The sequence below is a fragment of the Panulirus ornatus genome, chromosome 57, assembly GCF_036320965.1.
Source record: "Panulirus ornatus isolate Po-2019 chromosome 57, ASM3632096v1, whole genome shotgun sequence".
In the NCBI taxonomy this organism is placed as follows: Eukaryota; Metazoa; Arthropoda; class Malacostraca; order Decapoda; family Palinuridae; genus Panulirus; species Panulirus ornatus.
Window position 1 is genome coordinate 25,470,088 of NC_092280.1, and position 16,351 is coordinate 25,486,438.

General features: G+C 35.6%; 3 protein-coding genes across 3 annotated transcripts in view; 1 reads left to right on the top strand and 2 right to left on the bottom strand.

The window, feature by feature from the left end:
- LOC139766316 (ubiquitin thioesterase otubain-like) overlaps positions 1-15,189 on the bottom strand; it is a 30,173-nt gene extending 14,984 nt beyond the window's left edge. Inside the window, exon 1 of the mRNA XM_071694803.1 lies at positions 15,054-15,189. Within this exon, the coding sequence (XP_071550904.1) occupies positions 15,054-15,079 (26 nt within the window). The 5' untranslated portion in view covers positions 15,080-15,189. The remainder of the gene's footprint in view (positions 1-15,053) is intronic.
- CCT4 (chaperonin containing TCP1 subunit 4) lies at positions 704-10,926 on the top strand. The gene is made up of 10 exons (XM_071694801.1): positions 704-988; positions 2,953-3,165; positions 4,374-4,555; positions 5,113-5,370; positions 5,906-6,045; positions 6,532-6,799; positions 7,803-7,969; positions 9,599-9,734; positions 10,127-10,240; positions 10,767-10,926. The coding sequence occupies exons 1-10, from the start codon at positions 880-882 to the stop codon at positions 10,782-10,784; spliced, it is 1,605 nt and encodes a 534-aa protein (XP_071550902.1). The 5' UTR covers positions 704-879; the 3' UTR covers positions 10,785-10,926.
- Pex2 (peroxin 2) lies at positions 14,072-15,079 on the bottom strand. Its single transcript, XM_071694808.1, has one exon. The coding sequence runs from the start codon at positions 15,077-15,079 to the stop codon at positions 14,207-14,209; it is 873 nt and encodes a 290-aa protein (XP_071550909.1). The 3' UTR covers positions 14,072-14,206.
- Positions 15,190-16,351: the final 1,162 nt, after the last annotated feature.

Sequence of the window (16,351 nt, forward strand, 5' to 3'; positions counted from 1 at the left end):
TACCTGACTCTTGGAAAATTAATGAGACGGAAGACTTCTATCAATATATACCTACTCGGTGATTGTGTTCCCCCTGAAATGTCGAATTCTAGAATCTGAAGCCCTGGGCTAAAAAAAAAATTCTTGCCCCCTCCCCCCTTCCCCCAACCTGGTGAATCTTTTGGAAAATTACTACAGTAATGTATTATGAATTTGGTGGGGTCAAAATATTCTCCCCTCTCCTTGGAAAGCTCAAACGGAGTAATTTTGTACCTCCAAACTATCAGGTCTTGCAAATATTTAAGAAAAAGTCTAGTATTATCAGGGCCTCCCAACCGGGCCCAAGAGATGATTTCCTTCTTTTCAAGATCCCGCTAATTATCGAGCGATTGGTCTTCCCTCCCTCCCTCTGTACCTTCTTAGGGAACTGGCCTCCTGCTATATAGACTGTTGAATCTAATGGCCTTCAATAAATGAATTCATATAAAAATTAAGCCACATTGCCTAACAAGTCAGTGGAATAATTAATCTCAATTACAGATATAAAAACAGCGACAGTGTGTTTTGTACCAGGCTCTGCAATCTAAATGTTGATTTGACCTGTCTAAAAGACAACTCAATTCTTATAGCTCCACAGATAATAACCTGGCATATCAATTTTGACAGGTAATGAGCTTGTTATCTGGGAAATTGATAATACGATAGTTGTGATCTCGCGTACGACACCGAGACAAAGATGCGAGTCGTGCAGACGACATGACTCACTGAGCGGGCGGCCGAAAACCAGCAAAGGCCCTGTCTGGCGTCATCTGTGTAATAATCTTGTCTCATCCTGAATATATTTTATTAATCCTGAATCTTGTGACCATAATTTGAAAGGTGCTACTCTAAATATACAAGATGTCAGTGAAAGTTGCTCCCGCAGCCACCAAAGGCTTCAGTAAATGTGAATTTAAGGATAAGGAGAAACCCGCACAAATCAGAGGTAGCAACATAGTTGCGGCTAAAGGTAAGCCTAGGGTAATAAATGTTAATCACATGTTACAAGTAATGAGGCAAACTCGATGATGTAAGAAACTAGGAGTGCAGAACGTTACAATGTGCCTAATGGAGTATAATCAATTAGCGTGCTAGCCGATCAGAATCTATTGTTCACCCCCCCTCCGACTCTACATGTCATGACCTCTTAAATTGTATTATTAGTCTGTTAATTTGGTTATTGCCGTTATCTGGTGGTTCTTTTCCCATGTAGTTATGATGGAGTCATTGGTATGGTCTGTGAGAGTGTATGGTTCAGTCAATATCGAGCTCTATGTCACCACTTGCATAATACAGTTCCAGAATTCGTTGGAAGGATTTCCAGTGTATTCATTTACTGCTTTATTATTACCTGTATCTCATTTAGCGAATCATCAGCTGGTGCTAATTTTCAGGTCATTCCCAATTGCGGATGACTTGCAGTTACCCAAAAAGAATGTAGAAAATAGCAGAAACTCGAATGATAAACTACCCTTTTTGTCGCCAAACATGGTAATGGTAACTATATTTTGTTGCCAAACATGGTAATGGTTTTTGGTTACTATATACATTCCTTGTCATAGTTCCCTGGGAAACCTTATATACATTAAGCACGCATCTTCCCCGATTTTTATAGCCTCTTTCCACTCGGTGCGATTTCACTTTAAATTTTATAGTATTTTCCTGTCGTAATATTACTTTCAAGTCAGTTTCCCAGGGAAATCCTTTTTAGAAAAGGTTGACCATAAACGTTGAGCTTAGACAGGAAATAATGAACCACAATTTGTCTAATGGGTGTTTCTTTTGTCATTAATTGCCGAGTGTCAGGTTGTGGTGAAGTATACATTAATATGGTCTCTTCATTGAAATTGTATTGGGGGTCTTTAACAGGCATTATGTGGTTAAAAAAAAATCAATATACAATATCTGTTGTGATAATTTTCAACTAGTTGCCATATTAACCTCGGGATCTTATTGACATTCTTGTGAATTGGATTTATTTCTTATGGTTAATTAAGATGGGGATTTCGGTAATTCTTCTTTATCCCAGTGTAAGAAATATCGATGGCTGTGAACAGGGATAGTGTTAAGTGTTGTAAAGATAGAGGAGAACTTTTAAAAATTATGTGAACCCATGAAAACCTCACCAAGCTTTATCCAAGAGGATGAGATTTACTGTAATTTTGAATGTTATAGCCAATGTATCCCAGCGATATTGTTGTCATCTTCCATCGTCCTGTAGACACATGAAACGCTTAAAGTTTTTTCAGTACTTACCCTGTTGGAGTTGATATAATGGTAAAGATTTTATTCTTTTAAATGTCTTTCATATTTTGACACATGAAAAATGTAAATATGCTTTACAGGTCACTTGATTAATATTAGGAATATGCACGTACTTAGTACATATTTCATTTTTCCTCTTAGGCTCAGTCCTCTGTTCTTAACGCTACCTCGCTAACATGGGAAATGGCAACTATGTATGGAAAAACTTTCATATTTACAAAAAGTTTTGCATAGTTTTTTTTCCATGTGCATATACTTCATGTCTATGCTAAATATTTTGAAATTTTCAGTTACATTTCAGTTTACGGTTGATCAGCAAGTAACCATGCATTGTCATGAGAATTCAGTGTTATTATTAATTGGTACACAACTGCACAGCAAATGATATAAGCTTAAATTGTAAAGATTGTAGACCATATATTTTTCAGTCCTCTGGCATTAGGTTAGAATTATTGTTGAATTCATTGTATCTAAGATAATGAATTACTGTCCTTCATCCCTTTATTACCCATGTATGTGATGTTGAATTTCTTAAGACAACTGTTGTTTACAGAGTTGATGCATTCACTGCTTTATGGACTGTTATTGTGTTTCCTTTAAAAAACATGCCACAGAGTGTCTTTGTGTATCACTACATAATATTTACATGGTCTTCACTCACTTTTGTAGCTGTGGCTGATGCCATCAAGACATCACTTGGTCCAAGGGGCATGGATAAGATGATTCAAGATGGAAAGGGTGAAGTCACCATTACAAATGATGGAGCAACTATTTTAAAACAGATGAAAGTACTTCATCCAGCTGCCAAGATGCTTGTTGAGTTGTCCCAGGCTCAGGATGCAGAGGCTGGTGATGGTACCACAAGTGTGGTCATATTGGCAGGTACTATATTTTGACTTGTCTGAAATTTTTTTTCGAATTCTCTATCCTCTACTTATAATTTTCAGTTTCAGTAATGGAATTGGAGTTTTGATGATAGCATTTCAGAAAAAGGACCAAATCAGGGAGGTAAAAACTAATTTCTAAATTGATAACATGGAAAATCATTTTTGAAGTACAAAATTGTATTTGTCAGTTTAATTGTATGTTTTTTGAGTGTACCCATCAGCTGGCTGGGACAGAACATTGGATTTGGATATGTCTACTAAATGTTATTAATATGACTTTAAATCCTAGATGATCACACAGCCAGATATTTATCAATATAATGGCATAGGTATTCCTCTGCTTGATGGGAGCTCGCTTAACAGATTTGCTTTTATGGAAATAGGGAACCACTTTGTTTAACCCTTACATGGCTTCCTTCATTGTGTGATGGCCACCAAGAAGACAGCTCCCATTATCACCTGACATATTTCCTTACCTCTTTTAAACATCCAGCTGACTTACTGTACCATAAATAGGTGCAGAAAAAAATCTACAACTCTCAGTACCCTTGCAACCACCATTATAGGTGCATTGCAGTCCACCCACACATCACAAGTACCTTTAATTGATGACAAAAGAAAATAAAAACATGGTAAAACAACAGCACTAACTTGTGTTTGAAAGAGTAAACTTTTATCCTATGCCTCTTGAGGAGTGATAAAAATAGTGAAATAGGAGGGGAGAATTTCCTGCCCCCTGCTCACACCCAATTCAGTCTCCTATGATGTGCAGGAAATGCATAATTTTTTTTTTTAAACGCATCATTTGCGTAAAGGAAGTCTTGGGGAAAACGGGTTTCACTGAAATTGTGCTTAATGGACATCTCTTTTAAGAGTGCATCAGTTCCATAGAGCAAGGGATAGTTTTACTGACTATTCATCATTGATGTTGAAATTTGTTCGAATGTCATTAATCTTGATCCTCAGAAAATTCGGAAACTGAATTAAATACTTATCTGTATTTGCTCCAAACTTTTCAAGTCCGCTTATAGTTTGAGGCTTTGATTTACTAGTGAATACCATTGCATTATCAAACTTAAGAGAAGGATTTTAGAAATTTGCTTAAGTTTTTATTGATGATAATATAGCTCACTTGTTCAAATCTATGAGCATTTCGACGATATATAATGGTACCAGAATGACACTTCATAAGCTCTTTCCCAGGTGCAATGTTGGAAACATCCCAGAAACTGCTTTCTAAAGGATTCCATCCAGCCACCATCTCTGATTCTCTCCTGCACTTCTCAAGCAAAGCTGTGGAGGTGTTGGAATCCATGGCCATCCCTGTGGATTTAACTGATAATGCATCACTTCTCAAGAGTGCAAACACTGCTCTCAATTCAAAGGTAATTTTGCATTACAATATAGGTGTGAAATGAATAATTTACTTTCTTATTTGTACAGACTACTAAACTTTGTTCTCAGTTAAACTCGGGAGCTGATATGGATGTCATTTCTCTTAAAATTGCATAAAATTTTTCACGATTGAATGTATGTTAAGAGCTTTAAGGCTCAACTAATGGCCATCTAGCACCAATCAGCCTCTGTGAATGTGTCATTATCTGTTCAAGATTGCAGGTGAACAAATCTGTCCCTAAACATGATAAAGACAAAGACTGTATGGGAAGGTTTATGATACATAAATTACATTCGGCATGATCCATTTACTGTACCCATTAATAGCTATTGGTATCCCTCATGTTGTTGGGTCCAATACCTAACTCAGACCTACAGCAAACCTCACACAGGCAGGGATTGGATTGGCTTAATCTGAGGTTTAATAGTTACAGTTGCCCACCAAAAGGGTTACGTCAAGGCATAACACTAAAATATTAGAATTAATAACCAGATAAATATTGAAGTATCCTTATGTAGAGATTTTAATATGATGCTTTTCCTGCAGGTTGTGCATGAACACTCAGGCATGCTGGCTCCAATGGCTGTGGATGCTGTCCTGAAAATTGTGGATCCAAGTAGAGATACAAATGTAGATCTTAAGGATATATGTATTATCAAGAAACTTGGTGAGACTGTTGAGGATTCACAGTTAGTGGATGGCATTGTATTTACACAAAAAACTCAAGGCTATGGTGGACCAAACAAGGTGGAAAAAACCAAGATTGGGTTGATTCAGTTCTGCATTTCTCCACCTAAGACTGATGTGAGTTGAGTTTATCTTCTGTCTTACAGTCCTGTCACTTAATGATATTGCAGTTTTCAGTGCCTTTGTAGTCCATAAAGCATTTGTGCTTTGGAATTATAACTAAGAAGATATTTCCATTTCATTATGGTGTTAGTATGGAATGCTGCATCCAAAGTTTATCCTTTTAAATTGACCCATTTTATATATTCATTGGGTTGTGGTTCTCACAAGGTTACATTTAAACTGTAGGTGAGGTGGAACCCTGCAAGTATATTTGCTCACCTTACATATACACTCACCCTCTTGTCTTTGGATGTTGTTTATTTATATATTTATATCTAATATATATATATATATATATATATATATATATATATATATATATATATATTGAATTTGTTTTTCCGGTTTCCTGCATTAGTAAAATAGCACCAGGGTCAGTCACAGAAAGGTCACATCACTTTTTTAATTATCATACTTTACTACTTCCCCTCTTTTTCGTAGATTTATTGCAATTTATATCTTTTCTGAAAATTGTATGTGATAATTTCAGATGGATAACACTGTTCTCATTCGTGATTATGCTGCCATGGACCGTGTCTTACGTGAGGAACGTCAGTACATTCTGAATATCACCAAGAAAATTAAGGCTGCTGGTTGTAATGTGCTCCTTATTCAGAAATCTATCCTTAGGTATGGTATAATTTGGAAACTTTTGCTTGATATCTTTGCTGTTGTGTTTGGTAAATGGGCATATGTTTTTCTTTTTTTTTTTGTTAGGGAAAATTTTTTCTAAATCACTAGAAATTTTACTGGACAAGAATTGCACTGTTTTTTGGAGTATTTGGTGTAAGATTCCAAGATTTTTTGAGGGCATATGAGTTGGAAAGAAATGCATGATGACTATATTTTGCTGGAGAATCTTGTCGATGAAAAATTTCTTCACACCACATGCATTCTTGCTAAGCATTTTACTGTAATTCCAACAATGCTGCAAAAGTTATTTGTTGGCATTTCTTTTTTTCTTTCTAGCAGGAAACCAAAATTAGTTTTGGATTAGCTCTTTTATCCTGCAAACCTCTTGCACACTACATTTTTTCCATCCATTCATCAGAACCCTCTGTGCACTAACATTTGTGCTATGTATGACTACTATCACATGTTATTTGTTTTTTTCAGGGATGCTGTGAGTGATTTGGCTCTTCATCTTCTGGCCAAACAGAAAATCATGGTTGTAAAGGATATTGAACGTGAAGATATTGAGTTTGTGTGTAAAACTCTTGGATGCCGACCTGTTGCATCTTTAGACCATTTTATTCCAGAGGCCTTAGGTACAGCTGAACTGGCTGAAGAAATTCAAGCTGGTAATAGCAAGTTTGTCAAAGTTACTGGAGTGCAGAACCCAGGAAGAACAGTATCAATATTGCTTAGGGGTAGCAACAAACAGGTAAGGAATGGAAACTTCCTTATAAATTTTAGGTTAGTGGAAGATGCTTCTAACCATATAAGTAAAGTCTGGAAAAATATTGTTAAAACAAGTTGCTTTATTTAAATTTATAGCTAGAAATGATTCTTTCTTCAAGAGTTCCACAGCACACTAAAGGATTTTCATATGTATTGGAGGAAAATAAATAATAATCACATTTTAAAGTAAACAAATAGTTGCTTTCACTGAAACTCAAGTAGGGGTAACACTTATCTGGATAACTGAATTTAATTGCCAGTAATGATGCCTTCCTCTAGGTTGCATAGCATAAACCAGTAGTTACTAAATAAACATTAATTTTTGAATATAAATTGTGATTTGTAAAGGAAAATCACTAATAGATCTATTCTCACTTCACTTTTCGTAAGTAGTTGCTTATGCAATTATTATAAGATCCATTATGATATACTAGTTTAGCAGCTGCTTATATCTAAAACACATTTGACAATGATGTGGCTCATAATTATTTAGAAAGTTAAAACAGAATCAATTAATGAGGCAAGATAACACTGGGGAGAAGTATCACTACCCTTACATTCTAAGGAACTGTTAATGACCCTAATGCAATACGTGAAAAGTTTGGTTTAGAAACTCAAATTCTTTATGGATCATTCGTTTTCTGATGTGAAGGTGACTTTAGCTGCTGTTTAGGATGAGATAAGGATATGACCCAGTGTGCTGGTGAAGGTTACCGCTAACTTGTTATGTAACCCTGACTTTAGCTGGTTTAGTTTACACAGGTTATCAGATCTTTAATGAAGCTAGTTACTAACAGTGTTGATCCAAGCAAAAAGAGCCAGAATTACTATACTGAGTTTCTTCTACAGGTGACTATCAGATGTAAAAAATCCCTGTCTCCACTCTTTATAAGTTTAAGAAGGTGGATCAATAAGAATTCTACTGAAAATTCACTAGCAAATAATACTTAATGACTAAATAAAGATTTTTTTGCTCAATTTTACAGGTTCTAGAAGAGGCTGATAGATCACTACATGATGCACTGTGTGTGATTCGTTGTTTGGTAAAAAAGAGATTCCTTATTCCTGGTGGGGGTGCTCCAGAGTCTGAGTTGTCGGTTAAGTTAACACAGTATGCACATACTCTCAAGGGAGTGGATGCCTACTGTTTCAGGTGAGTACTTAGTATAAATGATGCTCTTGATAAGTAGGTTAAGATAAGTAATAAAAGGGTCAAAGAGAGGCGAAGAAATAAGAAGTGTGTGGTTGAGATGGCACAAGACAGTGTACTGAAATAGTTGGTTCATATGGAGATGATGAGCAAGGAGAGATTGTCAAAGAGGATATTATGTCTCGGAAGTAGTGGGGACAAGGAGAAAAGGGAGCCTAAATTAGAAATGGAGCATGGAAGGGAAGAGATTTTGAGGTGAAGGCCTTGCATGATGTAGAGTGAATTAGAGCGACGTGTTTTATAGGGGGCAACATGCTGTTGGTGGACTGAAACACGGCTTATGAAACAGCCCAAGGAACCATGGAAAGTTCTTTGGGACCTGTTGTTGATAGTTTTTGGCTTCAGTGCATTGCATGTGATAGCTAGAGAATGGATGTGAGCTAAAGAGGTCTCTCTTGTTCTGTTCCTTGCACTACCTCAGTAACGCAAGAAAAAATTCAGCTCTTGTTAGTACCCCTGTAGTCGCCACCATGGTAGGTGCATGTTTGTTTACCTGTCATGTCATGCATACAATGACCTCACAGAAAATATGTAGAATGTTGGATAACCTAAGTGTTGAGGAACACTTACAGTATTCTTATCAGTGGGTGAAGAAAGTTTAGAAAAAAATAACAGGTGACTTCAGAGATTATAGCAAGAGTGAGAATGGGGGAGGCTAGTAATGAACCCTTTCACAAGAATTGCCACTATCTGCATGCTTGCAAATTGTGCAATAGCTGCATCTGGGGTGGGGTGTTGGAGAACTTTGGTTAAAGATATTAAAGAGCTACAATATTTTCAAGCATATTTTGACTAAAGAGTATCACTTGTAGTGCTAAGCATAATATTTCTCTTTGTTTTGCTATCTACCACCTGACTCTGCCTGCTTAATGTTACCCCTAAGTGAGGAAGTCATGTCTGGGAAGGCTTTATCATCAGTTGAAACAAAGTGTTGTCTCGAGCTGCAGGAGCCCTTGAAAAGGGGGTCCTGGGGTAATTATAAATAAATGAATTCTTAAAAACACTGCCTTCTTAGGAAATAAGAATAGAGCATGATACACATGTACGGCACTTCTGTTTCCCAGGCATGCCAGCAACATCCTGTCCTCCCACATGTTTTAAATGCAAATAGTGAAATGTTTATGACTGTATGAAGTAAGAGCAGAGCATGATAATAAGTTAAATAAGAGAGACCTCCGTGTCTTCCACTTTTTACCTTGAGGTGTGAGACTTGTCATCTGCACCCCCTCCTTACTTCATTTTCCTCCAGGCCTACACAAATGTCTCAATTTTTTTTTTTGTTTTTGTGTGTGTGTATGTGTGTGAGTGTATTTGCCTGGAAGATTATTAGTTAATAAAGGAAAAATCTTCAGGTTGTGATGGAATTTAAAGAGCTGATACACAAATGAAGTGAATTTTCTGGTCTTATTTATGCCTTTCAGTCTCTAGTGGATAGTGTTTGAAAATTCAGAGTTTAGGCTCTATATTATATTTATGTTAGGTTCAGCAGATTCTAAAAAATTGAACTTAACACAAAACAATTACTTTTTATGGTATGTGCAAAGATGGTAAAAAGTTTTCCCATTTTTACAGAGCCTTTGCAGAATCACTGGAGGTAATTCCAGCTATATTGGCTGAGAATGCTGGTCTAAGTCCCATCTCAACAGTGACTGAATTGCGTAACAGACATGCCTGTGGGGAAACCCATGCTGGAATCAATGTTCGCAAGGTAAATAGATAAGGTGTTTATGAGTGTAATCCAGCTGCTTCAAAAGTTATTTCATATTAATACAGAACAGTGTAGAATATATAAAGACTGATTAGCTGATGAGTGAAACAGTAATGTTAGAAAGGTAATACTAATCAGATAATGATACAAATTTTTTTGAGTGATGTGCAATATAGTTTAAACCGTAGGCTGTGAATCATTTTTTTTATATAATTTTCTGCAGTTATACAGAAGTTGTATGAAGTGCTCTGTAAAATTTGGGTTGTTACAGAGGCCACACATTTGAATTTTCTATTGTACTTGTCGGTATTTCAAATTTTTATAATTCCATAGTTACTGTGGATTCTTTTGATAAAATTACTCTTCCCTAGAAATTCAATAATTTATTACAGGGAAGTATTAGCAACATCATTGATGAGAACGTACTTCAGCCACTCTTGGTCTCTACCTCAGCCATAACACTTGCTGCAGAGTGTGTACGCTCAATCCTCAAGATTGATGATATTGTAAGTGCATTTACCTAAGTGGTTTTACTTTAGATATAAGAAAGCCTATTGGTAAAGTGTGTTCATTGTTACTTAATTATTAACCCCTTAACTCAAAAATAAATTCTGTTGCTAATAGGGACCATTGAATATATTACATTATTCTAGTGGCTTTCAAGGGTATGTTGGAGCATTTCCTGTCAGGTGTTATTGAAATACCTGAGATTGCCAATAAATGATTAAGAATATCTGGTGGCCTTATAGGCCTTCCACATTTAAGTCCTTGTAAGAGGGGATAGGTTGCATCTCATGTGCCTTATAGTTCCATTTTGTAAAATGAAACATTTATATATTATATAGCAGGAGAGTTTATTAAAACACAGGAAAGCTTGAGAATGATTGAGACCTTTCTTTGTCTGTTCCTAGCTGTATCTTGCAAATGCAGGAAACTGCAATCAAGTATTGAGATTTTGAAAAAGTTTAATTTTTCCTAGTATTTGAAATTATATTTTTTTTACTTGCTTATTAATTATATTTTACTTTTCAGGTCAATGTGATCAACTAGGACTGTAATCTACTGGAACATCTTTAACAATACATTAGTGGTATTAACCACAAGCCTTAACTCTGTGCTCCACAAATTAAACCAGTCATCGCCACTTACCATTGCTTTTACTGAATGGATTAATAAATCAGATTTGAATAATTTTTATCGTTTCATTTACATAACCGTTAGATGCAAAACGTAAAAAATATGCAGTGTTATTATCACTGTCTTCACATAGCAGTGTATAACTTTGGATTGTGAATTTTCATGTAATTAATAGGATTAATAAATCCTTTGTAGGCAAAGAAATGAGTGGATTTACATAGAGATTGTGTGGGCTTGATTTTTTCACTTCAGAGAATGAAGTACAGTAAGAGAAAAGTGTAGCATTTTTTCTTGGACTTGAAGAATGCATATGTTAAAAATATGAAAATACTCTTGGGAAGTTTTGACTCGTAAAATGCATATGACAAAAATAAAGACTCCTTTTGAATGCTGCTTAGATATTTTGTAATGAACATGTTATGAGAATGTAGACAGTAGTTTTTGATAAGGTTATGTCATAACACCATAACATGGCAAAAGTATTATGGATGGGTCCAGTATTTTCAACAACGAGAAAGTAAAAGGTGACATATACAGTACAAAGATGATTCTGTTTGTTACTTTGCTCTGCTGTGTGTGGGTGGTGGTTTTTGATGTATGCAAAAGCAAGTTCCTTGGTTAAGAAAGGTGCATAGTTGCAACATACCATACGTTTAAATGGAGAGGACTGTTGAATCTGGGAGAAACTACTTGTATGAATGGTGGTGGGGAGGATTGTATTTTGAGAAGAGATGTGTACTGAAAATGCAACCTCAAATGCTATGAAAGAACAGCAAGTAGCTCACAGCACGACATATCAGGCAGATGCATTTAACTTCCATATTTAGGTTGCCTTTCGCCCAAACTGAACACTGTGTAATCTCTAATCTACCTGCAGATAGGGTTTGGTGGATTAGGGTAATGGTCTTGCTTGGTGGTGATGCACTGGATGGATGTCATGGATATGGTGGTTAATGATCATTGCAGCCTTGAAAAAATTCATTTAAACAATCCATAAAAGTGTGTTTATCATGGCTCTGAGTAGAACCATTTAAAACTACTTGTGACTGCTTCCATGAAATGCTTTTAGTCAAACAATCATCTCCGTACTACTCGACTAGTTTGTTACTGCTAATTTAAGTATGATTACACTTTAGGATATTATCCGCAAGCTCAAGTCTGGTTGGCCTTGTTCACTCGTGAAAGCATTGTCACAAGAAAATTAGGACTTTCTACGGTTAGCTTCATATTTTGGCCTCCACCTCATATATGATTCTCTACTAAAACTGCATTTACAGCAGTTCTACCTATTGATCTATGACATACCCAAGAACTGTACAGTATGCAGCACTTAAAAATTGGCATTTATTATATTTTTATTCTTGATTCACTAATTTCATCTGTGTATTCTCAACAAGTGAAGCATCCATATTAAACGTATAATCTGATCAAGGCAAATGAGCTCATCACTAACTCAAATGGAATTTTGAAATACAACACTTCTGTACTTGCTTTCATATATAAAAGGAGCACTAAGTAAAGGGTGATCCTCACAAAAGATCTAAACTATGAATACTCATGAAAATATCAAAAAATCAAATATGAAAAGTATCAGGCAAAACTTAAAAACAACATTTCTGAAGTGATCAAAATGCTACAGGGTTGGTAATTTGAGAGGTACTTCCACACTTTCCAAAGCTACCAAAGGCATTATTTCAAAGATTATTGTATTGCAGCCTCTTCTGTAGTTATTGGTTCTTGATGTATAATTATGAAAATATATATATATTGCATTAAGTATACACAGTAAAAATTTAGACAAGATACTTTAAGTGTAAACTCAAGTATATGCAAGTTTTACTATTATTTATGATTCAGGAATTCTGAATTAATGCTAATAATACAGTGCACAGAGCATGAAACTTCTAATTTTGCAAAACTATACATTTATCAGAAAATAAAATTCTCCATATTTTATAATACTGTAGTCTTTCAGAGTATACGGAATAAAGTGGCACCAGCTAAAGACATAACATATCACTGATGCACTATCCAGAAGCTTTCTGAAATGACCTCAATAACACAGCACTGCTAAAAAGTGTCAAGAGCTTGAAATCTGCCATTTACAATGCCATATTTAAACAAAACTTGCATTATTCCACAGTATAAGGTTGGATTTACCAATGAGGCAGGAATTCTCAATATTCATCATTGTGACAATTGACAAATGGCCCAAATAAAAAGTAAACATGAAGTTGTCAAGATATTATACTCCACACATAAATGATGCTACTGGACCATTTGGACTACATTACATCCTAACGACAAATACACCAAACATTAGACCCCATCTGATTGAGCAAGTTTTCCTGTTAAAGACAGTATTTGTTATTCTGTATATATACAGTCATAAACCATACATGAAAAATTCAACTTAGATACTGCATATTATTGAACCTTAGAGAGCAGCTAAGATCATATGATGTTTAAGGACAGCAGCCAATATCATATGATGTTTATACTCTTCATTTTGTTTTGTGCACATATGGAGGGAGGGAGCCTATAGACTTGATCTACCATGTAACGAGTAATGTAATATACAGGGGACAACTTGCTGTCAATGGACTGAAGCAGCTAATTTATGGAAAAATGTGATGCAACACCATTTGTCTTCTTATTTAACTGTGGAATACCAGTTCCTAAAAGGTGACAAATGTAATTTCTAAGTGCAGCATAATAAAAGAAATCCAGAGCTTCATGGCATTCACCCAAACTGATACTCTAAATTGCTTTCATCATTTTGTTAATAAAACAGTGCTTCACACCACATCATCTTTATAGTGGCATTAAAAATCATTCTCTACAATACTTTCATATCAAAATACCTCTCATGTTACTGACCAATAAGAACAGTAAGCTTCTACATAGTATTAAATCAAAACTGACAATAAATTTGTGTAAATAAAGTTTGTTTATACTTTTGTTTACATACTGTTCTAGGTACATGGACTTGGAACTCAACGTTAACCTTAATCTAATGACAACTCTAATTCTACAGTTTTGAGCATGTACGTGTACTTATACAAATCAGTAAGCTACACAGTTACTGGGCCTTATGATACTTGCTACATAGAACCACAATCACCTTTACAGTTATTCATTATCATTCTTCAGTACTGTACTCTATGAATTCATTTATCATCCATCAAAAATTTAAAGACAAAATTTCTTACAAGTACTATACCACAATATTGCCCACCTTATGAAACAATTAAGCTGTTAATTACCATACATGTATACATATAATCAAATCTAAATAGAAACCTTAATGAAATATTATTTACAAACTTTGGAATTCATGCAGGAACAATCTGAACTTTATTCTCTATCTGGTGACCACAAAGAGGACATGTAAATGACGGGTCAGAAGAATAGCTGGAATGGATACAGAAGTAACACGCTAAGTGCTGACAACCAAAACTATGAGGGAGAATAGGGTGACTATTGCAGACGACACATGTTGTTTGCAATACAAAAGTTGGCCCTGAGTCATCTGAAGGTTCACTATTTTCCTCACTCAAGCTTGGCACAAGTTTTCTGACAATGCTATGGAAATACTGCAAGTTGATAAGCGGCAAAATGAATGCAAGAAGCTCAGCAAAACCATGCCACAGCAACTCTCGTGTGAAATACTCATAAGATATTTTACGCACACTCTCAGGGTCGGAGGAAACGTGCCTCAAACCAAAGACACGTTCTAGAAATGAAGGATAAGATCCTTTATATAAAAAGACTAATAGATTAATGACTTCAATAGCTTTGTAAACAATTTCTATTACGTTGACAATATGACCGGTAGCTTCTTTAATGTTTTCATTCTTTGTGGCACTATATGTTATGAAGCCCACTCTATGTCTAATCCATTTGCCTAACACCAACACCAAGACATAATTACGAAGTCTTTGTGTAGTGACTGTATCTTCATACTTAATATACAACAACTGCTGACCCACTGAACTTCTTCCCTTCTCAATAGTGTACTTCAAAACCACATACTGAAGGAGAGCATCAATTTCGGGTTCAAGTTTTGTTACAAAACTTTGTCCAGTGTACTTGACAGCGCTCAGCAACTGGGTCTTTATCATGGAATATGCCTCGTTATTGAGGAATAATGAATCCAACTGAGAAATCCTGGGCACATACCCCTTATTGTCCGGCGAAGTCATCATGACATGCGACTGGTGGCACTGGCGACACTACACTTATGTAACACATCTACTGCAGTAATCCTCATCACATCTCCTTCTGCAGCTTCTCTAACACTGCTGACTCTCGAAGTCCTCGTTGTTACTGAAGCGTCTTGGAGTAATTCAATTATCATGCTTCTAAGACGAGAATCTACTATATCACTTCCATGTCTCATTGGCTATCGTTTACAACGGTTACTTTACAAAGTTTGCGGATGAAATTAGAAAATGTATTACAGAAAATGAGATATTTGGGTAACTTGTGTATTATATCCAGTGGTTAAACACTACTCATCGTCTCCTGACTTACATTGCAACTATAAAGCTGAACAGATTGTGGGGCTTTAACTCTTGCTAACAGCTATCAGAGCACTCAGTATCACAAAGAGGTTTCTATTTACATAGTTAATAACTAGTGAGCTGAGGGAACTACAAGCTTTCAGTGGATGAGACATATTTACATAAACCTCAGCTGTAATTTTTTTACTGATTATTTCTTTTCTTCTGGTTACTATTTGTCATACAAGAACTGTAACAATCTTTGGACTTATAAATCATCTGTGATTTGAAAATAAAGGATGAACTCAGTGAACAATTAGAATTTGTAATCTTTCTTAGTAGTTATAGTAGCAATATATATTAAGTTCTTGAATTTCTCACACCTTTATCTATGGACAGTATGAACAAACAAAGACAACAACGGCTCAGCTTATCGTAAAGAGGAGAAAAGAGATCAAAATAGTTCATACTATAAAGAGATGTCCTTAAAACAATTTAGTGTAATTGCTTTGTAAGTGGGCACTAATAGGCATTCTTGGATTTCTTATGCAACTTCTTTGATATGGAAAAAATTCAACATCCTTAGTAGTTGTATGTGTTAGGTCTAACCCTGACCTATTTGAATTATAAATGTTATAATCCTTATGTATTCATGGCAATCCACATAATTATTCAGCAACACTTTTTTCACAGCAAACTCTTACAAAAATATCCCTCCTGGAAAAATATGAATTTAACTTTTGCAATAAAAAGCTGTGATATCATTGTGCCCTCTTGGTATAAAGGACACAATTTCGTCATTAATTATAGGTAGATGGAGCTAATCTAGAAAATGGGCAATTTGACTTAAGATCAATGTTGAAAACTTTTGTATTGAAGTATTTCCACCCAGGCTTACTAAGAGGTTGGGGATACCGATGCAAAGTCCCTGCAGCCCAGGCCTATAGATACCCCAGGAGAGAGAGAGAGAGAGAG